Source organism: Gadus morhua, chromosome 7, assembly GCF_902167405.1.
Source record: "Gadus morhua chromosome 7, gadMor3.0, whole genome shotgun sequence".
In the NCBI taxonomy this organism is placed as follows: domain Eukaryota; kingdom Metazoa; phylum Chordata; class Actinopteri; order Gadiformes; family Gadidae; genus Gadus; species Gadus morhua.
This window is the reverse complement of record NC_044054.1, coordinates 19,746,973-19,769,949: the sequence shown is the minus strand read 5'-3', so window position 1 is coordinate 19,769,949 and position 22,977 is coordinate 19,746,973. Positions and strand designations below refer to the sequence as shown.

Sequence of the window (22,977 nt, the reverse complement as noted above, 5' to 3'; positions counted from 1 at the left end):
CTCCCATCTCCCATCTCCCTAGGCGCTAACGCCTTGGATGGCCAACACCTTGCCCGCATTACTCACCGAACCAAGCCCCTTGAAATAACTGTTTCAGGAAGCCACCACGAGACTCTTCAGTTTCATGTCATCATATCCCCTCTGACTCCCCTGGTCCTTGGTCGACCCTGGCTCAAGCGGCACAATCCCCAGTTCGACTGGTCAGCTGGCAAGGTGGTGAGTTGGAGTGCATATTGTCATTCTACCTGCTTGCAATCCGCCCTTTCTCCAGCAGAGGGTGGTTTCCCCTCATCCAAGGAACCCCCCGACCTTACCTTAGTACCCCCTGAATATCAGGGGGACATTGGAGACGTGTTCAGTGAATGTTGCGCGCCTTGCCGGTGCCCCTTTGCCCAGCAGTCGCCTGTACACCTTGTCCCGTCCAGAAAGGGAGGCTATGGAGGAATATATTCAGGGTCCGCTCTCTTCTGGCTTCATTAGACCATCCTCTTCTCTCGTTGGTGCCGTTATTTTTATTTCGTGACCAAGAAAGATAAATCTCCTCGCCCCTGTATTGACTTCCGTGGTCTCAATAATATCACAGTTAGCAACAAGTATGCTTTGGCCCTCATCAGTTCCACGTTCGAGCCTCTGCAGGGTCCTGTCATGCCAAATTTGTACCGGCTGCCAAATTTGTACCGGGCGCGTCATCCATACGTAATCCATTCCAAACCTGCCTGGCAACAGATGATCGCGTTGTCCGTTGCCTAGCAACGGACGGTCGCGTCGAATGACGTGAAAGGTTCACGAACATTTGCGAACCTTCAAGCTCGTTCATTCGCACTTGTCCGTTATCTGTATTGTGCTACTTCGTCCTTGCCCGCTTTAAACATACATTTAACTTGCTAAATTTGATTAAACAATTAAATACAAATATAAAGTAAAAACAAGTGTTATCTAGCGATCCGTTTTCTGTATTATGTTATTTCGTCTTTGGCAACATGAGCGCAAATGTTTTTTGAAACCCGCTTTAAACACTCACTTTACTAGCTAAATTTGATTAAACAATTAAATACAATACAAATATAAAGTATAAACAAGTGTTATCTAGCGATCCGTTATCTGTATTATGTTATTTTGTCTTTGGCAACATGTTTTTTGAAACCTGCCCGGCAACGGACAACCCAATCAAATCAGTTGTCAAGTTGTCAACAACTGATGACGTAGGCCGGTACAAATTTGGCAGCCGGTACAAATTTGGGACTTTGCGACTACTGCAGGGTTCCAGCCCCTCTCACTCGGCTCACCTCTCCCGCTCTCCCATATGCCTGGACGCAAGAGGCAGATGTTGCCTTCTCTAGAATCAAAAGACTATTCTCATCTGCCCCTATTCTGATCCAATCTTACACCCTGGCATGAGTCACACCCTGTCCCACCTGAAGAGGCACTTTTGGTGGCAAACAATGGAGGCCGACACGCGGTCATTCGTCCAAGCCTGCACTGTGTGTGCTCGGGCCAAGTCCTCCCACCAACCCCCTGCTGGCCTGCTACATCCCCTCCCATTCCCAGGTCGGCCCTGGTCTCCCATTGGCCTCACTATTGTAACCAGTCTTCCCTCCTCTAATGTCCACACTGTCCTTCTCAACGTCCTGGACAGTTTTCCTAAGGCTGTTCACTTCATTGCCCTCCCCAAGCTCCCCATTGCCTCTGAAACCCCCAAGCTGGGATTCCTGCTGACCGTGGACCGTGGTTCCCAATTCATTTTGCAGGTATGGAAGGCTTTCTGCTGGGCGTTGGGGGCCTCAGTCAGCCTGTCGTCTGGTTATCACCCACAGACTTGGGCAAGCGGAGAGAGCGAACCAGGACCTGGGAACCGCGCTGTGCTGTGTGGTTGCGCGCAATCTATGGAGTTGGAATCATGCCAAAACCCCACACACACGCAAAACGTGTTTTACTCACGCAAAACGATTCACACAAACACAAGACGTGTTTTACTCACGCACAACGATTCACACACACGCTCAGTGTGGTTTGCAAATACAAAACATCATTGACAAACTAATGTATTTTGCTTCAGAAACAAATACATTATGTTTTACACAGCGCAGGTGGCGCTGTTGAGTCAGTTTAAGGCGGCCTTAAACTGACTCAACAGCGCCACCTGCTGTTGTGTAGTGTGAATCACAGGAAATTTGTTTGTCAAGTGACTTTTGGCTTGAATCTTACCTCACAGAACACAATTTGTGCTCCATGAGGGTTCAGAATCGAAGCACTGTAAACTACACTTTGGTGTACCACAAGGGTCGGTCCTCGGTCCATTGCCTTTGGTGATGTTATCCACAGCTTTGGAATTAGCTTCCACTGCTATGCGGATGACACCCAACTCTTTATTCCTGTAGAACCAAGGGACTCGGCCCAAATCCAGAAGGTTGAGTCCTGTCTGGCTGCGGTGAAGAGTTGGATGTCACAGAACTTCCTGCAGCTTAACACTGGGAAGACAGAGCTGATAATTATAGGCTCAAAATGGGACCAGAGAGACAGAGCACAGTGTATCTGTCAGAAATCTTGGTGACCTGTTCGACCCTCAGCTGTGCTTTGACCAACATGTTAGAAGCAGGCCCGCCGCTCCCTATACGCAGAGTACGCAGAGTTCGTAGGGCACCAATTATCTGAGGGGGGCACCAAAAATTAAGGTTTGTAAAAATAAATAAATAAAAAATACATTAATGAATTAAAAAAAAAATGTAAATTAGTTATGAAGAGGCCCACCGTTCTTAATTGTATAACCTATCACTCAATTTCGGCAAATTAGATGTTTTTACCTAATATAGAAAAGGGGCTCTCCTCTCTCCGCCACCGGTCATCAGGGACGCTGACTCTGTGGAGTTATTCAAAGGAAAGCTTAAAACACACCTCTACAGTCTTGCGTCTGGAACCTAGGGGTGTGAAAACGATACAGATGCGATGTGAAGACCACTGCGTGTTTGCTTGTGCTTTTGTTAAAGGTTGGGTATGGGATTCGCGAAATGCCAGCAGATTTTGAAAATACAAAACTCCAATGGTCCTACTACACTGACTCTGACTCCACCCATTCCAAGTACATGGACGCGCAATCATGCACGAGCGAACACAGATATGCGAGAGCGAGCTATTAGCTAGTTAGCTAGCTCCAGTAGCTACCGCAGGATAACAACAAACAGAAGCTTGCTCTGGGTCAAGACCTTTGAGTACGTGCACGAAGGGGTCACGCGTGGGGGGAGGGGGAGTGCAGTACGACCGTTTGATTGACGTACTTACTGTCCAATGCCACTCGGTGGGTCTGGAAATCATTGGCTGGAGTTTTTCGAGCCCTGCCCGTTCCACAGATGATTGACTTGTTTAATTTTCATGTCAGTACTTCTAACTCAGTGGCTGTAAGTGGGTTATGATAAGGATTTCAAATAATTTTGCCAAAAATGAGAATTCCATACCCAACCTTTAATATAGTTTTAAAAAAATAATAGCAGTATACAATTCCACTATGTACTTTTGCGTTCTAATTCACTATTCTGTCTGTTCTAGTGTGTTGCGGTGACTGGACTGGATGCCTGGACTCTCCTCATGGTTAACCGGCCAGCACCGCGTCATCAATTTAATATGATTTGCATGTAATTACCTTTATGTAAATGAAGGCACCCATTGCACTCCTGACCATACCTGGAAGAAGGGATCCCATACTTTGCGGTTCTTCTCAAGAATTCTTCCTTGCTAATTCAAGGGAGTTTTTTCTTGCCCTTGGGGGTGTCATAAATATTTGGCCTGTTAAGCCCTTTGAGACTGTAATGTGATTAAGGGCTATACAATTACAATTGAATTGAATTGAATTGAAGAGTGATACTGGGACTGAAACTTAACAGTTTCCTGCTCTTGGAAAACCTATTTTTGCTTGTATGATAACTGATATAACGTTGAGGGAGTACCTAACAACTTCTTGTAATGTTTAAGGAGAACTTAACATGCAGGTTTCTATAGCAGATAAACCTTCTACTTATGACTTAATCTGCCTTAGAGTGACAAAATATCAGCAAAGAGCGAATCAAGTTAGTAATTTCAAGGGTCGAAGCAAGTGGCCTCTTGCGCTCACCCACGAGTGAGAAGGAGTGGCCGTGGCAGTTTTTTACCTGGGCCAGTGGACATGGTTTGACACACACTCACACTCAGACACAACACAGTGAGACGCAGTCAGAACAGCCAGGGAAGTAGGAAGGGAGAACGCAGAGACATACCATAGCAGTGGAAAATAACTGGGATAATCAAGGTAGGTTGTAGATTTTCTAAAGCAGGATTTGTGATTAGGATTATTAGAACATACAATTAAAACCTTGCATGACAGTTGGCCATGTTTTCCTAATTGTTTTCATTTAGGATGTAGGCTATCGTCTCTTTTTACAACCTTTTTACACCAGCAAAATGATTGAATATAATGGCTGAAATATGGACCCTATCAGAAACCTCACATGCCATATATTTTGTTACGTTGTTTTCTTTTTCTATCACTTAAGGCCGCCTTTCCAAAGTAAAAGGCTCAGAATGGATTCCACACAGGTAATGGAAATCTATTTGCATGTCACTAATTCTTCCTTGGTTTATCAATTCAACTTTGTACCAATGTTATCTCAAACTGAAATCTGAAACGGAACTATCTTTCATGTTTTTAAATCCCCAATCCCCTCCCAAACCACGAACCCAAGTCATTTGAGCATGGGACAGAACTATATTGACCTTGAGCACTCTCAGGAAAAACCAAAAGAGTGTGCGCTGGATTCAAGATTTGTTTCTATCCAATGCACTGTAAAACTGTAGTTTTTGGAAAAGTAGCTATGGGAATTCTTGGACAAGGTACAGGTCAGCTACATATTATGTTAACAAAAACACAGTGTAAGAAATATAGAATGTAACATTTTGTTTATGAATAATAGCAATGTCACCTCCCCTCTGCAGCCTACTGCGCCCCACCACGACAACGCGGGCTTCGGGGACGACAACGATAGACCTCCGTCCTATAACCAGTCCCAGGACCTGTACCCTACCGTCCCACAATTGTCCCCGCAACCTGTCGTCACGACCAGCACCAGCGTCCCACAATTGTCCCCGCAACCTGTCATCACGACCAGCATCACTACCATCGTTCGGAGAATAGGTAATACACAAAGCATGTCATATCCACCCACCCACCCACCCAACGGTTTCATTAGGGGTCCGAGCAGCGAAGCTGCTTGGCCCCTATTGTTTCCCCTATTTTTTCCCCTCAAATTCTGTAAAAGTCATGCTGCAGCCTATACCGTAAGTCGAAAACTCTTGAAATGTTCAGGTATGGTTACCAATAACCCCCTCTACCCATAAACCCAAATTTGTATTATTGCACCCAAAGGTGGCGCTATTGTAAAAAATCATGATTTAGGCTTATTTCTCCACATCAGATTGACATGGACTCAAAATTCGTTATTAATTTCCCTAGAATCAGAAGCATTTGTAAAACCCTGAAAAATTTATACTTTTCCCACAATTTCATATTAAAGCTCAACATGATCAAAACATTCACAGGCTACAAAAATAATCACCAAAAATTCACCAAAATCGACACATAAAATCTTTAGACCAAGCCTCACAAAAATCATTTGACAGAATTGGTTTTGCTTAGTTCCATTTGAGAAATATTGGCCAATAAATTTGGAGCAGTTAGCCCATTTTTCTTATGTGACAATTTTGTTATCGTATAAAAAAACAAACAACTATTACTAGTTGGATACGATACCCCCCACTACTAATAAACCCAAATTGTGGTACTGCACCCAAAGGTGGCGCTATTTCAGAAAAATATGAACTAGCCTTATTCTCCTTACTAGATTGACCTGAACCCAAAACTCTTTCATTATATTAATCTCTAAAATCAGATGCATCTTTTCACCCCGGTCTTCTGCTCTAAAAATTATTACTTCCCCAACAATTTCATAGAAAAGCCAAACGTCCACAGTCTCATCCCATTTTGCCTATATGATAATTTGGTTATTTTGTATACGGCTATCATTAGGTGGATACCATTAAAAGTGCAAATTTTCAGATCTGTACTATTTTAAGAAAGCCCTTAATTCTCTTGTGAAATGTGTGCTTGGAGATTTCTTGATGTTGTGTGCTTATCAATCGACATTTTCACAATGTGAATTGTTATGTATCCATGACAGTGTTTACGGCATGCCCGTATTTTGATAGCATGCCTGTATTATAATGTAATGGATGACGTGTTTCCGGTGAGTGTGTCAGTTGGGATAAGTTTGAGTAAACAGTTGAACTCATGAGGCTCCCGTGTTTCGCGTAGTGTTTGCACACACAACATTGGCGACGAGGATGGAGTTTTCACTCCCACCACCTATACCTTTCCTTACACTACCAGGCGAGCCTCCGGTACCGTGGATTCGTTGGCTGGAGTCGTTTGAAACATACCTCGCAGCTCTCGGACTGGAAGATGCTAGCGACCCGCGACGAAGAGCACTCCTTGTTCATTGCCTCGGTACTGAGGGACAGCGCATTTTCAGAACCCTGGGACAGGCAAAAAAGTACAGAGAAGCTACAAAACTACACATCCCACACACGTAGCCAGCCACGTCGCAGTTGTGGCAACTGTGGATCCTCTTCCCACATGAGCAGAGCCCCAACATGCCCGGCCAGGGGAAAAGTCTGCCAGTCCTGCGGGAGAGACAACCACTTCGCCAAAGTCTGTCGCTCTGCGCCGTCCGTGCTCGGCCCACGGACAGGCCCACGACAGGCTGTGGCTAGCTCATCAGCCCCAACACCCATACACTCTGTTAGCTCTGCACGTGTGTCCTTCAAGACGTGCACAGTGGAACTAGATGGGGTCTGTGTTCCTTTACTGCTGGATACTGGAGCGGCTTTATCCCTCCTCAACTGGCCCACAGTCAAGCGCAGGTACGCTGCAGACGCCTTCGGCTGTTCTCCATGGATATGGCAATTCTAAGATCGACTTAGTGGCCTCCCTCAGCTGTCCGGTGCGCCATGGCAACACATCCTTGGCTACCTTCACTTTTCAAGTGGCACGCCATGGAGCTAACCTCATGGGGCTGGATCTCATCACCAGCTTGGGCTTCACGTTCATGGACAGCGGTGGAGCAACAATTCACCAGGTCAGCTCACCATGGGAACAGCGATGGCCAGCACTCTTTTCTGGCCTAGGCTGCATCTCAGCTTTCACCCATCAACCTCTGCTTCGCAAAGACATACACCCTGTCATACAGCCTCTCCGCCACATTCCCCTGGCACTACGCAATGACGTCTCAGCAGAGCTGACAAAGCTGTTGGACTTAGGCATCATTGAGTCAGTCAACGCCTCGCCCTGGATCTCTAACCTGGTCATCGCGAAGAAGAAGTCAGGTGGTTTGCGTGTGTGTGTGGACCTGAGGGCGGTTAACAAGGCCGTGGTGCCCGACAAATACCCGCTGCCCACAGCAGAGGAACTGACCTCTCAATTTTACGGCTCCAAGATTTTTTCAAAGCTTGACCTCCGCCAAGGCTACCTGCAGGTACCCCTGCACCCAGACAGCCGTAACCTCACCGCTTTCGTCACACACGCAGGCGTTTTCCGCTACACCAGGGTGCCGTTTGGTCTTTGCTCCGCCCCTAGCTGCTTCCAGAAAATAATGTCCACCATCTTCGCTGGCATCCCAGGGGTGGTGATATTCCTGGACGACATAGTAGTACACGGATCAACGGCTGCCATCCACGACCAACGACTCACACTGGTACTCGACATGCTGGTTTCCCATGCCCTCACACTGAATGGGGAGAAGTGTATTTTCTCTGCGTCCGAGGTGGAGTTTGTGGGGTTTCGCCTGACCCCAGAAGGCCTCAGCCCACTGCACTCTAACGTGGAGGCCATTCAACGGCTGCCCTCCAGCCCTGCCCAAATTGCCTCCTTCCTGGGCCTATTACTTGCGTTTTCTTCCTCAGTATTCTTCCACCACTGCCCCTCTACGACTGCTCCTTAAAAAAGACGCCCATTGGGCATGGACCCCTGCCTGCGAAGATGCGGTCATGCAGCTGAAGGCCCAGCTCATCGCACCACCAGTACTCGCCCACTTCGACCCACCCAGCCCGACGCTGGTCACCTGTGATGCCTCCAACTACGCAGTGGGGGCTGTGCTGTCTCAGCTTCACAACGGCACAGAGCGGCCGATTGCTTTTGCCTCCCGAGCTCTTAATTCAGCAGAGCAGAAGTACTTCGTGGGGGAGAGAGAGGCCCTAGCGTGTGTCTGGGCCTGTGAGCGGTGGCATATGTACGTGTATGGCCGGTCATTCACATTACGTACGGACCACCAAGCGCTTACAGCCCTGCTGGCCACATCTGGTTCTGGGCACAGGCCTCTGCGCATCCACCGCTGGTATGAGAGACTTCACCAGTACAATTTCACACTGCAGTTCACACCGGGAAGAGAGAATGTGGTGGCGGACTTACTGTCACGCTCCACCCCACCTCCAGCTGTGGAGCCGACTCCAGACAACAGCGACCTGGACCTCATTCAGCTCCTCCACTCCCCTCTCGAGGCAATAGTGTCACTTCAAGATCTCCAACAGGCCTCTGAACAGGACCCAGTGCTCTCACAGCTCCGCACTTTCATCCACTCCGGGTGGCCTCCAGCCTCTGGCCTACCAGACAGTCTAGCTCCTTTCCGCCGGTTTAAAGATGAACTCTTTTGCTGGAACGACCACTGCGTTGCAAGGGGCCATCGCACAGTCATACCCTCCGCTTTACAGCCACGTGTCTTGTCCATGGCCCATGAAGGCCACCTGGGCATTGTCAAAGTGAAACAGCGCTGCAGGGAAGTGGTCTGGTGGCCAGGAATCGATGGCGATGTGGAGGCTATGGTGAGAGACTGCCCAGCCTGCCTGGTGAGTGGAAAGACCGGCCCCCCACCAGCTCCTCCCCTTCAGCCACTGCAGTGGCCAGCTGGGCCTTGGGAGCACATCCAAATGGACATTTGTGGTGAGCTCCGTGGCGTCCCACATCACCAACGGTTCCTCATCGTGGCCTATGACCTGTACTCTAAGTGGCCTGAGGCAGTCTCTACAGGGTCAGTCACCACACAGGCAGTCATTGACTTTCTGGAGGTGCTTTTTGCTCGTTGGGGCATGCCCACAACAATCACCACAGACAATGGGCCGCATTCATCTCTGCAGAGTTCACGACTTTTCTGAGTGAGCGGGGGATCAGACACATACGCACAGCCTTCTATAACCCTCAGGCGAATGGGGGTGTGGAGCGCATGAACCAGACGCTGAAAAATGGTATCAGAGCTCACCTAGCAGAGGGGTTTCAATTCTCAGCAGCACTCCTGCGGACCCTACTGCACTACCGAGCTGCTAAACACACTACAACAGACAGCTCACCAGCACTTCTGATGTTGGGGCGGGAGCTATCACTACCCCTGGATCGCCTTCGTGTTCCTGCTCACCTGACATCACAGGGGGCCCAGCGGGAAACAACTGATCAGCTACGTGACCGAGTCTCAGCACGACAGCAGGCAACTAAACAGCGCTTTGACCGGTCCCACAGGGCCAAACACCCAGCTTTCACCATTCTGGACTGGGTCAGGGTCAGGAGGCCCACAAGGGGCCATAAGCTTTTGTCATTCTGGTCAGCGCCTTTCCAGGTGACTGAGCAACTGGGGCCTGCCACCTTTCGTCTCTCAGATGGAACGCGGTGGCATGCACGCCGCCTCCGCAAAGTGGCCACACCTACCGCGGCAGACCTGGAGGCCAGCCGAGATCCTGATCCGGACTCTGGAGGCCCAGTCAATCCGGCAGCACGACCAGTCCGTGCCCGTGCCAAACCGGGCTACCTCAGGAATTACTATGTTTGAATGTTTTAACCTCATCAAGACTGTTCGAGTTACTTTAGTCTGGTGTTCTAAAGCACTTTACCTTTTAAATAGCCTTGTCATAATATGTTCGGGCCGGACTGAAGTCATTAACAATGTATTCTGATTATCTACTATAATTACCCTATTATTGTTATTATATACTATAATATTCGTGTTATATCTCACTCATGGATGTGGGTTGGATCTCCCCTGGAGAGGGGGGAAAATGTTATGTATCCATGACAGTGTTTACGGCATGCCCGTATTTTGATAGCATGCCTGTATTTTAATGTAACGGATGACGTGTTTCCGGTGAGTGTGTCCGTTGGGATAAGTTTGAGTAAACAGTTGAACTCATGAGGCTCCCGTGTTTCGTGTAGTGTTTGCACACACAACATGAATGAGGCTTCATGCAGTACAGGAATATCAGTGGCTCAACGGGATGATGCCGTGTACTGGTGATCCTAAGGTTGAGAGTTTGAATCCTGAATAATGTATGGCAGTATGGCATTAAGGGGAACTTCTTCGTTAACCATTTTTCCCTCATAATTAACTCTGTCATATTTATATTTCTTGCGTTAGTGTTCTTAACTACAAATGTTTAATTTTTTAACATTTAATTTCAAAGATTTTTCAGGTATATGCTTTGAAGAAAGCCCTTAATTCACTTGAGAAATGTGTGCTTTGAGTTTTCTGGATGTTGTTCTGCTTATCAATAGACATTTTGATCATGTGAATGAAGCTGCAGTTCAGGTTTATAAGTGGAACATCTTTCCTTAAGTATGACAATTATATGTTATATTTATATATCTTCCATTAGTGTGTTCTTGACTTTTAATTTTGGTCAGACCCCGTTAATCACCGCTTGCGGTTATATTTGTAATTGTATTGGTTTTATTGTAATTGTATTGTGTTATATACTGAAAACAGTGTCTGTTCCACTTCATGTTCTACTTTGGGGACATCAGAATAGTTATAATTTACATTTTTCTAAGGGTTACAGGCTATTAATGTATTGGATCATAATATTTGCTCTTGTCTAATCTATTTTACAAAGTTAAACTTCTCTTTTAGTTTCCTTTAAGGGAATATATCAAATTTCCTTTGCATGTTTATATAGCCTGTCAACAATCAACATTTGTTGATGATTGATGTATGGAGTGGAAGGACCTCATTTCCCATCATTTGTATACATTTGAATGGAGGCTATGTTTGAGGATCTCTCTGTCGGTCTCCTTCTCTCACAGAACCAAAGAGTAACATGAAAAATGTGTTGCGTGGACTGGCCTCCTCCGTGCTCATCATGTTAGTGATGGGAGTGTTGATCTGGTACTTCGGTAAGTTGTAACTATACGGTTTAAATTGATGCCGTTTGGCATAGCATAAGGGTGGTGGAATTAAATTATTTTCAAGATAAAGACACATAAATATGCCGCATTTCTTATATTGCTTTTTTTTATGATAATAAAGATAATAATTTATTATTATCTGTGTTTATATGTTTTTAAATTAATGTATTTGTGTGTGTGTGTTTGTAGCTTTCTTCGAGAGAGAGCTGTACCATGAAGGTGGCATTGACCTACCACAACCAACCCCTGTGACCGACCACAACCAACCACAGTTGTGTGACGGCGTCAAAGACTTGATAGGAGGAGAGGACGAGTCCCAATGCCGTGAGATCTCCCAGCTACACACACACGCGCTTGCTCGCACTCACTCACGCACTCACGCACGCACGCACACACTGACCTCAGAAGTGTCTCTCTTGGGTCCCAGTTCGCCTCCATGGGACCGACTTTGTACTGCAGAGCTTCTCAGCCACCAGCCACACCTGGCGGCCTGTTTGTGCGGAGCGCTGGAGAGACGACTTGGGCAGAGCTTCCTGTAAACAGATAGGCTACTCAGGGTGAGTTTGTATCCCTGGAGGGACGGCCACCACAACTACACGCAATAACAACAACGCATAACAGTAACAATGTTGAGCAAATAGCATAATTAATAATAACAATAAGAATAAACAGTTTCCTTTAAATCAGTAAAGTTATCTGCATCTGCATTTGTACAACAGCATCTAACAACACCACAGCAACAGCGGCACAACCCTCAATGACGTTGTGAAGATGTGAATGGCATCTTCACTGTTTTAAACCATGTTTTAAAAGATGCACATATTCCTGTCTGGCTGTTAGCCGTAATAGTCTGCAGCTGTCGCTCATAGGCTAATTGAGCCACACCCATTCTGGTGCTCCTTAAGAGGGCCAGAGTTTTAGACTGGAGCGAGGCTTGAGTTGTGCAAGTGACTCGACGGTTGTGCTATTTGTTTAAGTAAAAATATGCTTTTAAACAACAACCATGTGCGTCGAGAAAACTCTTTTTCACAGACATAATCCTACATCCAAGCAAAACCCCCATTTCACCGTGCACAACAACATCTAACAACATGAAACAATCACAGTAACAGCGGCCTCCACAGCAACCTTGATTGCAGTACTCATCGTGGAAACATGGTGACGGTTAAAGGTGGGACTCAAAGGGCCGTGGATGGTTGTGTGATTCGGCCTTGCCTGTACCTTGTTCCACAGTACCGAGTTTGTTTCCTCCACCCAGACGGGTGCAGGCTCTCTGGGGACGGGAGGCTACAGCAAGCTGCAGTTAGGGTTCTACCAACCGGGTGACCAGATTCATTCGTACCTCAGAGACAGGTACTTCTGACACTCATCAGTAAGGCTGATTGCACAGTTTTACACATTACAGTTGAACTGCTTTTGTAAACCCACAGAGTCCCTGCTATGGAATTCATAGACGTTTTAAAGGTGCTGCAGGTACAATTTGATCACAATTACTTCAGGGTAGATTGTTGTCAGCCATTAGTGGGTAAAATGCGCTGTGAGAATTTCATTTTCAATTTCACAGCGTCTGCCTCTGTACGATACTGTTTTGATTTAAGGTCTGCTCCTGGCTAATTTCTGACCAATCAGGGTATCGGAATGGGGAATCCATCTTGCTTGTCAATCAAAAGTGAAGGACTGCAACGCTTCTCAATGGTAGAGAAACATAGGGGTGAAGGAGCAGTGTTGGAGGTGACTTTTCTTTAGAGTTGCTTAGTTGGAAAACCTTGATCTCTTCTACCCCCGACTCATACCTAAAGCACATTTTTAATGAAATGATGATTCAGTCACCTCACCCTTGCTTCAATTAATTTGATTTTTTCCCCAATACAGCCGAACGTGTAATTCCAACATGGTTGTCAGTCTGCGCTGCATTGGTAAGCTTCGCTTCCTTTATTTGACTTCGACTCTCAGAGTCAAACTACCCTTAATATCCAAAGCACCTCACAGTGAACTGAGATGCAAATAGTAAAGGAGCAGGTAGGCATAGGTTTCTCGCTCAAGGATGCTGTGGCAACCCGGTACGGTGAGCGAACCACCTCCTCCCAAACAGGACACAACTTTGAGGGGTAGAAGCCAAAAAGGCATGTTTAATCCTTAACATGACACAAAGTCTATGAAAACACAAAATATCGAAAAACCTGGGAGGAATCAACGGTCCCATCCGTCGTGGGTGGAATCCCGTCACCCACGAGGACCATTTCTCCGTAAGGAGCCACATGGCTGGGAGAGCCCCGAATGAGTGGAGAAGCAGGCTATTTAAGCCCTGCTTCTCCACCTGCTCCACAGGTGTTCTCCATGTCCTTAACAGGCCTATTCAACTAGCGGCCCGTGGGCCAAATGCAGCCCCTCTTAATTTTTTTCTGGCCCGCAAGAGGTTGCATGCAAAAAATAAATAAAATAAAGGAGAAACATAGTTGCATGCAAATCAGGTTTCCGTGTTTAGCCGGTGATACTAGCCAGTATCAGTACCCCACAATCAGGAACTGGCATCACTTATTCTGACAATGTTTGGCTCAACCGATACGTGTGAGTCTAGCTTTTCTCATTTGAATGCCATCAGAACAAGGGCACATTGCTCCATGACCTATGAAAAGCTGCATGAGTGTCTCAGGATGAGCCAAACTAGGCAAACAAGGCAGTGCAATCGTTCTCATTGACTCAGTGGCTCAATATGTCTCATATGTACAGTAGTTCTGTTTTGTGATGATTCAAACATTGTTGAATTCTAAATACGTGTCCAAAATATGTGAGAACAAAATCTTTTATAATGATACGATTAAAAGTGAAGAAGGAAGGAATGCGTCTGACAAGTTTATTCCATGTAGTAGTACTATATATATTAAGTTAACACTACTTTAAGTACGATTTATTTGTAGCGATTCATTCATGTAGTTTTACTCTGTGTGGCCCATGAACCCCTAGTGGTTTTCCTTTTCGGCCCACTTGTTAAGGAGGTTGAATAGCCCTGGCCTACAGGTTAGACTGCGGACAATGAAGATCAAACAATTACCTTTATCATTGTATTATCGTATCGCCTCATCAAGTTCACCTTAAAGTTCACCTCTCTCTTCCTCCCCCTTCATCCCTCCCTCCCTCCGCCTCAATCCCTCCCTTCCTCCCCCTCCATCCCACTCCCTCCCTCTCTCTCTCCCTCCCCCGGCCCTCACCAGCGTGCGGTGTCAGTGAGATGGACCCCAGCACGCGCATCGTGGGCGGGACCCCTGCGGATAGGAGGGCCTGGCCCTGGCAGGTCAGCCTGCAGTACTACGGCCAACATTTCTGCGGTGGCACCATCATCGGCCAATACTGGATCCTAACGGCCGCCCACTGCTTCCCATCAGAGTTAATATTATTATTTATTTATTATTAATGCAAACATTATTTTTCTTCTTATTAGTATTATTATAGGTTTAATTACAGGACAAAAAAAACAACCTGTATGAGCTAGCAACTATTACATTTAAAAATGTGAGTTATTCTGTTCTTCAACTTCTGGTAGACATTTTGTTTCATTTAGGGGCGTATGGAGTCAGTTTCCTGCCATAATTCAAACCTGAAAAAAAAAGTTTCAAAGGCTTGTAAGTCTGGGTTTGAAAACTCAACACCTTGTAATAAAGGTTTTGCAACACTGAAAAAAGAGATTATAACCTGAAAAAAAATAAAACTAAAATTCAAACATCTGTAAACATGATTTTGTGTTCTATTTTATCTTCTTCATCATTTTCACCAACACATTTTCAAAGTTCAAACAATTTCACCAGCGCATTTGCAGAGTTTCAAATCTGGCACTGTTCTAACAGTGTATTTCATTGTTGCCCGGTTTTGAAACCTTGTAAATGGGATTCTGCAAACAGGTGTTCATACATTGAGAAATACGTTTTGAAAGGTTGAATATTTAGTTTTAAAAACTTGTAAAGGTGTACGTTAACGACATTACAACGTATTTTTTCAGAACTGACTTTCAGCACCGACTTTTCAGAGATTTGACCACACAGGCGCAAGCTTTGAGTCACGTGAATATTGGCAGTGTTCTGACGCCACTCGTTTTGAAACTCCTGACAGTCGAATCTGAAAACGTTCCTGGGGGCGGGACCATTTAGCTCTAAACCTATTGGTTGCTCTCGGCTGACGTACATTCCAATCACATGTGCCGTTCACCGGGCTGTGCGTGATTGACAGTGCTCTGCCGATGACACAAATAACAAGCGACTTTCGCGGTTGATTTTGATTTCCATTTTCTGGAACCATGGCTGTTTCCCAAAGTGAAGGCTGCAGCCTTGCTAGGACGCGTCCTTGCTAGTCGCGTCCTATGGAGATGAGACTCTGGTTCCAGAAAATGGAAATCAAAATCAACCGCGAAATCAACCCGTTGTTATTCGTGTCATCGGCAGAGCACTGTCAATCACGAACAGCCCGGTGAACGGCACATGTGATTGGAATGTACGTCAGCCGAGAGCAACCAATAGGTTTAGAGCTAAATGGTCCCGCCCCCAGGAACGTTTTCAGATTCGACTGTCAGGAGTTTCAAAACGAGTGGCGTCAGAACACTGCCAATATTCACGTGACTCAAAGCTTGCGCTCAAATCTCTGAAAAATCAGTGCTGAAAAGTCAGTTCTGAAAAAATACGTTGCAATGTCGTAAACGTACACCTTTACAAGTTTTTAAAACTAAATATTCAACCTTTCAAAACGTATTTCTCAATGTATGAACACCTGTTTGCAGAATCCCATTTACAAGGTTTCAAAACCGGGCAACAATGAAATACACCGTTAGAACAGTGCCAGATTTGAAACTCTGCAAATGCGGTGGTGAAATTGTTTGAACTTTGAAAATGTGTTGCTGAAAATGATGAAGATAAAATAGAACACAAAATCATGTTTACAGATGTTTGAATTTTATTTTTATTTTTTTTCAGGTTATAATCTCTTTTTTCAGTGTTGCAAAACCTTTTTTACAAGGTGTTGAGTTTTCAAACCCAGACTTACAAGTCTGTGAAACTTTTTTTTTCAGGTTTGAATTATGGCAGGAAACTGACTCCATAGGGGCGGGGCTATTTCTCTGTTCAGTTATTGGTTCTCTTGCTAAAGCCACTCCCACTCGCTATGATCAGATTGGGTGGGGACTGGGGAGCGATAGCCAGAGTGTTTGGTTTACTACCTACATGAGTTACCATGAGTAACCAACAAATAGAAGGCCATTTGATTGGTACTTTACTTTACTTTTATCCTAGGTTTTACAAACCAAGTGTTTTCCCTTAACATCAAAACTCTTGTAAATGTGCTTCAAAGTGCTGAACATGATGAAACAAAAGACACAGTCGCTTCGGGTAAAAGTGTTTCGCAAAAAATGAATTCATCTTAATTTGTTCTCAATATATACCTCTCCAACACACCCTGTTTTTCATAATTCAAAAGGCCGTCTGATACATCTATATTGCGTGTCTACTACGGGGGCGTTCGCCTGAGTTGGATGAGTTGGTTTTCCAGTGCGTTGGTGCGAAGAATCATCGTCCACAAGGACTACAACATCGAGCCCCATGCCAACGACGTGGCTCTCCTGAGGCTCAGACGACCTCTGACCTTCACCCGTAAGACACGCCCCCCTCCCTGAGTCAGCCCCCGCACCCCCGGTGGGGGCCCCGATGAAGACTAAATGGAACCAAGGTTTTTTCATTTTACTAGCATTTCCTTTTATCACGTTATTTTTTATATTGTATCTTGAAGGGAATGTGAGGCCGGCATGTTTGCCCAACGTCGGCGTGAACCTGAACCCAGAGCGAAACGCCTGGACCACCGGTTGGGGAACTCTGAGCTCTGAGGGTGATCCAAAAATATCTCTCTCTCTATAATATCTCTGTCAATATTTCATAAAGGGAATGGCAGTACACTACATAGCTTGTCTCTTGAATGTGCTGAAAGCAGTTCATACTCAGTCCATCCAATAATAGTAAATATTCCCACCCAGGGGTCAGCCCGGATGAGTTGATGCAGGCCGAGGTGACCATTTACAGCAGAGACAGGTGCAACCAACGGCACATATTGGACCAACAGGTGACTGAAACCATGATCTGTGCTGGAAAGTTGGCTGGAGGAGTGGATTCATGTCAGGTTGGTCGGATTTGTCCTTTTCCTATATTTTTATTTTTCCTCATCTCCTTCACCTACCTTTCTTTCTTTCTTTCTTTCTTTCTTTCATGTTTATTTCGAATATGTAGACAAAACAAAAACAACACATTTAGCCAATTACAACAATAAAGCCATTCAAGAATGAATAACAAAAACAAAAATAATAATAGTAATAGTAAAAATAAAAAGCAAAAAGAAACAAGAAATAAAAATAAACATTAATGTAAACATATCCGAAAAGGAGTGAGAAGAAGTAAAAACGTATGTACTCCCACCCCTCTTATTACTTACTCTGTATGTTTATTATTAATAATAATAATAATAATAATAATAATAATAATGATAATAACAATAATAATAATAAATGAATATAAAAATGTTATGCTATATAAATAAATATACATATGTAAGTATGTACATAATATATATATCTACAACATACATTTAACAAGTAACAGCATGAATGTGACACAACAGCGTGTATACATACTGTATACCTATACATACATACACAAACCTACTGACTCTTAGTGCAGTTCACTATATCCTGTGAACACTCAATTTTTGTACATTCTTTTAAAAACATTGATGCTTGGACTTTGCTTATGAACTTCGCTCAGATTGTTCCACAACATGGTGGAATTTCTCATCAGAATTTTGAAATTGAGTTCTCTCCTCAAACTATGCCCCCCCTCACGTTCACTAAACAAGTTTTGAATGTTCAATGGTAACAAATGGTACCTAGCTCTGTACATAGTTATTGCTGTTTGATATGAGACGATGTCTGTGAATTTTAATAATTTAGACCTCTTCTTCCTTATCCTCCACCTATTTCTCCTTCTTCTTCTTTCCTCCTTCACCTGTTCCTTCTCCTTCCTCTGCTCCTCCTCCTCCTCCTCCTCTGGCTCCTTCTCCTCCTCCTTTATCAGCTCCTCCTCCTTCTTCTCCTTCTCCTTTCCTCCTCCTTTTCCTCCTCTCCTTCTTCTCTTCCTACTTATTTTTCCTCCTCCTCCTCCTTCCCCTTCTTCCCCTCTCCTTCTCTTCCTGTCACATCTCTTGTCATATTTGTATTCCTTTTGATGAAGACAGCCACCGGCATCCACCACATCTATCGTTTGACGCACCTTTTCTCTCTCTCTCTCTCTCTCTCTCTCTCTGATGTCTTTCCCTCATAAACGAAATAGAGACAACCGAGACACCTGTAAAACATCTGTTTGGGTTTCCTCCAGGGGGACAGTGGGGGACCACTGGTGGCCAAGGAAGGTGGTGTGTGGTGGCTGGTTGGGGACACCAGCTGGGGCGTTGGATGTGCCTTACGGGACAGACCAGGGGTGTACGGCAACGTGACCTACTTCTCGGACTGGATCCATAAGCAAATGCAGGTATGTAGAGACATAATAAGGATGATGATCGTTTGGATCGTGTTAAAGGTATGATATATAATTCCTTCCGTTAGTCTCTAAATTAAGACAATAACAAAAGTCGTCGTAGTTTGATGACGTCATTAAGTAGTGGGAGTAGTCTGCTTCACCACAATGCCGGTGGCAATCTATCGGATTTGACTGAGGCCGAAATCATGCTCACGGACGAGTTCATGGGCCCTTTTTTAACGTTGTGAAACGCAAGTGACAATAGCAAGCGCAAGTAGCTTTGTGGGCGGTTCTACGGCGATGTCGCTATTTTACCGGCGCGAAATTGACTCTTGCGCCCGGCGCATATCTAAAAAGGGTTGGTCTGAAATAGCCTAATTACCCGTAGGTGGGGTTTGGACGTAACGTGCAATAAACCAATGAGAGTGCCAACTCCCATCCCCTTTAAGAGCCATGAGCGCATTTGAATCTGACAGGTTGATATTTTGACAGCGTGTCTGCAGTCTCCGATGAGACAGATGCACATGCATTTGAAACTTCAAATTGCTCAGTTTATGGCCAAATAATATGGCCTAATTCACACATGGAATAAGGTTTTCTTCCTCAACTTCAGAAATACTGAGTCCTCAAATAAATGTTGGCAAAGAAAACTTAACACACATATGATATGCGGTAATTGTGGTTCTATTTAATGATATACGCTATACATTATAAATATTGTTTCTTATCAGTATTGTATGCATTATCGTTATCGACTTGTGTTCCTAATATGCATGTGTCCCCCCGTTAATATACATTGCCATGGACTGTATTATGCGTTACGTGTTTAGTTTGCTTGTGTTTAAACAGATGGACGCACACACGCGCGCCCGCATTCATTCATTATTTTTACACATACACACACGCGCGCCCACATTCATTCATTCTTTTTCACATACACACACGTGCGCCCGCATTCATTCATTCTTTTTAATACTCATTTGCGGTAAAACACTGTTTTCTCCCGATCAAATAATCATCAATCCTAAAAGTTATGGGCATGTACACGACGTCTGTGTCAAGAAAATATGTGTTTGCTGTACGGTGTTTACAGATGCATTGATTTAACAGTAGGCTACAACTTATTACCGCTGTATCGAAGTTCTTTCCCAAATAATTTACCAAAAATGGTAGTGGCTAGGTAGAGGAGAGAAGCAAAGTGTATGCGCGAAGTACACAAGCAACATTATGCATGCGCACTTAAAATAATATCTGTACAACGCGCCACTGACTTTAAACCAGGTATTTCCTGGTTTGTGTCGCAAGTGGTTTCTGAAACTGCAAAATAGCACCAGGGAACATATGCGCCAGAGCACGCCTTCTCCTTTCGCTGATTCGCCGCTTGGGGGGCAAGATTATTCCCTAATTTACCGACGTGTGGCGCAGGAGGGAAAAGAACGCTCTGCGCCAGTTGCAAACTAGCAAAGACACGTGTGCCAGTGAGAAAGTAAATTGCGCCGGATGCTAGATAGGGCCCCATGTGTTAAAGTTGTATTCACTTTACGTTTAGTCACGTTCATTCACATTTAGACTGTTGTCGCGCCCATTACAGAGTTTCCCAAGTAATTAGATTCTGGATATTCAACAGATATTCAGTCTGAATAACAGGAACTAAAGACGTTATCACAGGTATGAGTCCTGTGTGTTTAGTGGTCTATACCTTCCTAGCAGACAGGTTAGGAAGCAGCATTCCTCTCCATAGAGCCATCGTTTGGTCAATATTTGTACACTGATTACGAAACACTGATACCCCTCCCTAAACAATAGACTACCTGAAACTAAATTAACGGACCACGCTTCAAAATTTGGGATTATAATCAATGTTTAACAATAGAAAGGCATTCAAAAATGGTTGCAAGCGGAGCTCCGTGTGGGTGTAACACATAGACTGTATATAACCTGTATACAGATGGAACTCAATAAACATAAACTCTTAAGCCTACAATACAGTTTAAACTGACTTTCAAGGAGTGTAGATTGGTGGAAGTTATCACACTATTTTCACACCCAACAAAAAGCGTTCCTCCCGTGCATGATGAAGTTTTGGGAGTGTGTGGGGGTTGAAGGTTCTGTTCCCTGACCGCTGTCAGTGTTCTGGTGAAAGGGAGCGCAAGAGCGAATATATTTTTTGCGTGCAGCTCTACAATTAAATACGATAAGATACCCTTTGCAGACTACTAAGATTTGCCTTTTTTTCTATTTTAACAGTTGGACTGAAAAATCTCTTCATGAAATATTTGAGTACATGTTGGTTTCTTATGATTGTTTTAATTATTAGATTTCAGCAATATACAGCATTTTAGATGGTATATTTTTGATATGGTGAAGGGACTGTGTACATTAATTGAAATTAGTGTTTATTCTTAAACAGATAGATGTTTTAGATTGTTTTTGTTTGTGTTTTGCTGCTGGTTATTCAACTTTTATGCAGCATGCATATAATGGACACCGTCATGACAGAACTTAAAAGCAGACACGTACTCAATCTATTTAATGAAACGTGGATGTGATAGCACTTTTATCCAGCCAGAATGTCTTTTTCCAAGTATCAAATGAATTACATTTTCTTTAAAGACGAAATGTGTAAGATTAAAACCCTCCCAGTTAGGAGTCGTTAGACTTTCATCATTCAACAAGCTCAATGACAGTGTTCTGTCCACTCTGATTTGAAATCCCTATGGATCAGACTATGAATCCAGGTAATTTCAAACAGAGAGCTAATTGAAATGTGACACATTGCGACTTTAAGTAGAATATCAACACTCTTTACACAGAGCAATATAAAAACAATACATACTTGTACATAGGGTTTTATATATAAATGTGGCCATTTGTTTTGGTTTCATATTAACCAGTGCAACACATCGTTCAATGATTACTTTATATGTATGTAGAAAGATTTATATTGGTTACATACAACAAACAGACCTAGGATTGCAGTTATTTTAGGGAAAGAACTATACAAAAATATGTAGCACATGATGTCTATGTCAATAATCTGAGAATTTCAGACCAATTCCATCATCTGTTTGCATTATCCTGAAATTCCACAGGTAGCTGCATTTAGATGCAAACTACCTCCTAATAAGGTGCCTATCCTTGTGTATTGCAATACCATAAGGTTATTTATGTCAAATAATTAAATGTTTACAATAATAAAGATTTTGTTTTTAACACACGTTGCCAACTCTCAATTTTTGAAACAGTTTAATATTTTATTCACCAATTTTTAATTCATAATTTTCCTGGCCAAAACAACAAGTTACTTTTATATACTTTCATATTGATCTACCATACTTATGCTATCCTCTCAGAAATTTGAATCCCTCTCTTTCACTGCTCTCTCTCTCTCCTCTCCATCATTTTTCTACACCTACTTTTTCTCAAAATATATTCTCTCCCTCTCTGTCTCTCTGTCCCTCTCTCTCCCTCCATTAGATAGTTGGCCCTCATCGGGGCTCATGGGGTCCAGCTTACTAATTGGCAGACGCTAAATCCCTGCGTCTGCTACCTGTTGGTGTTAATTAACAGAAGCATGATGCCGCTTCCGACGCCCTCTTCCGTAGCTTCACAGATGCTACAATTAAGCACTTGTTTGTTCAGCCTGTTTAGAGTGAATGTGATGGAGGGAGGGAGCGCTCCCCTGTCCCCATCTCAAGCCATCCCCAAGGATCTGCCTTTTAGTTTTCTGTTGGGTTTCCGCTTACTTTTTGGTTTGTAGTGGGATCCATGTGGATCTCAGGCTGGTGAGTTGAACACGCACGCACGCACGCACGCACGCACGCACGCACGCACGCACGCACGCACGCACGCACGCACGCACGCACCGCACGCACGCACGCACGCACGCACGCACGCACGCACGCACGCACGCACGCACGCACACACACACACACACACACACACACACACACACACACACAAATACAAATACACACAAACAAACCTTCTCAGTCTCAAGTCCCATTTAAATGAGCTCTCGTCAGTGACACTGGAGGATTTGCAATGACAGATTTGATTTGCAAAGTTGTGAGCTTAGGCAAGCATGTTGACTGAGGATGTTCGTGTGTAGTCTCTATTAATAGTCAAATCTCCTAACCTTTATGCCTCCTTTCCGTAACCTTTGTGGAAAACGTCATCGGGTCAAGGAGAGATGAAAAG

General features: G+C 44.4%; 1 protein-coding gene across 1 annotated transcript; it reads left to right on the top strand.

Annotated features, from left to right (window-relative positions):
* Nucleotides 1–4,178: 4,178 nt before the first annotated feature.
* Nucleotides 4,179–21,987, top strand: LOC115547819 (transmembrane protease serine 2-like). The gene is made up of 14 exons (XM_030362285.1): nucleotides 4,179–4,276; nucleotides 4,521–4,563; nucleotides 4,960–5,158; nucleotides 11,138–11,227; nucleotides 11,429–11,563; nucleotides 11,667–11,796; nucleotides 12,473–12,592; nucleotides 13,112–13,155; nucleotides 14,452–14,623; nucleotides 16,697–16,869; nucleotides 17,006–17,101; nucleotides 17,247–17,389; nucleotides 18,637–18,789; nucleotides 21,025–21,987. Exons 2-14 carry the CDS (start codon nucleotides 4,549–4,551, stop codon nucleotides 21,031–21,033), a joined length of 1,479 nt encoding a protein of 492 aa, XP_030218145.1. The 5' UTR covers nucleotides 4,179–4,276; nucleotides 4,521–4,548; the 3' UTR covers nucleotides 21,034–21,987.
* Nucleotides 21,988–22,977: the final 990 nt, after the last annotated feature.

What these genes read in the sequence shown, in the direction of transcription:
- LOC115547819 (XM_030362285.1), top strand. An exon ending in AAACAGATAGGCTACTCAGG is followed by an intron (nt 11,797 to 12,472) that starts GTGAGTTTGTAT and finishes CTTGTTCCACAG; the next exon opens with TACCGAGTTTGTTTCCTCCA. An exon ending in GGGAACTCTGAGCTCTGAGG is followed by an intron (nt 17,102 to 17,246) that starts GTGATCCAAAAA and finishes ATTCCCACCCAG; the next exon opens with GGGTCAGCCCGGATGAGTTG.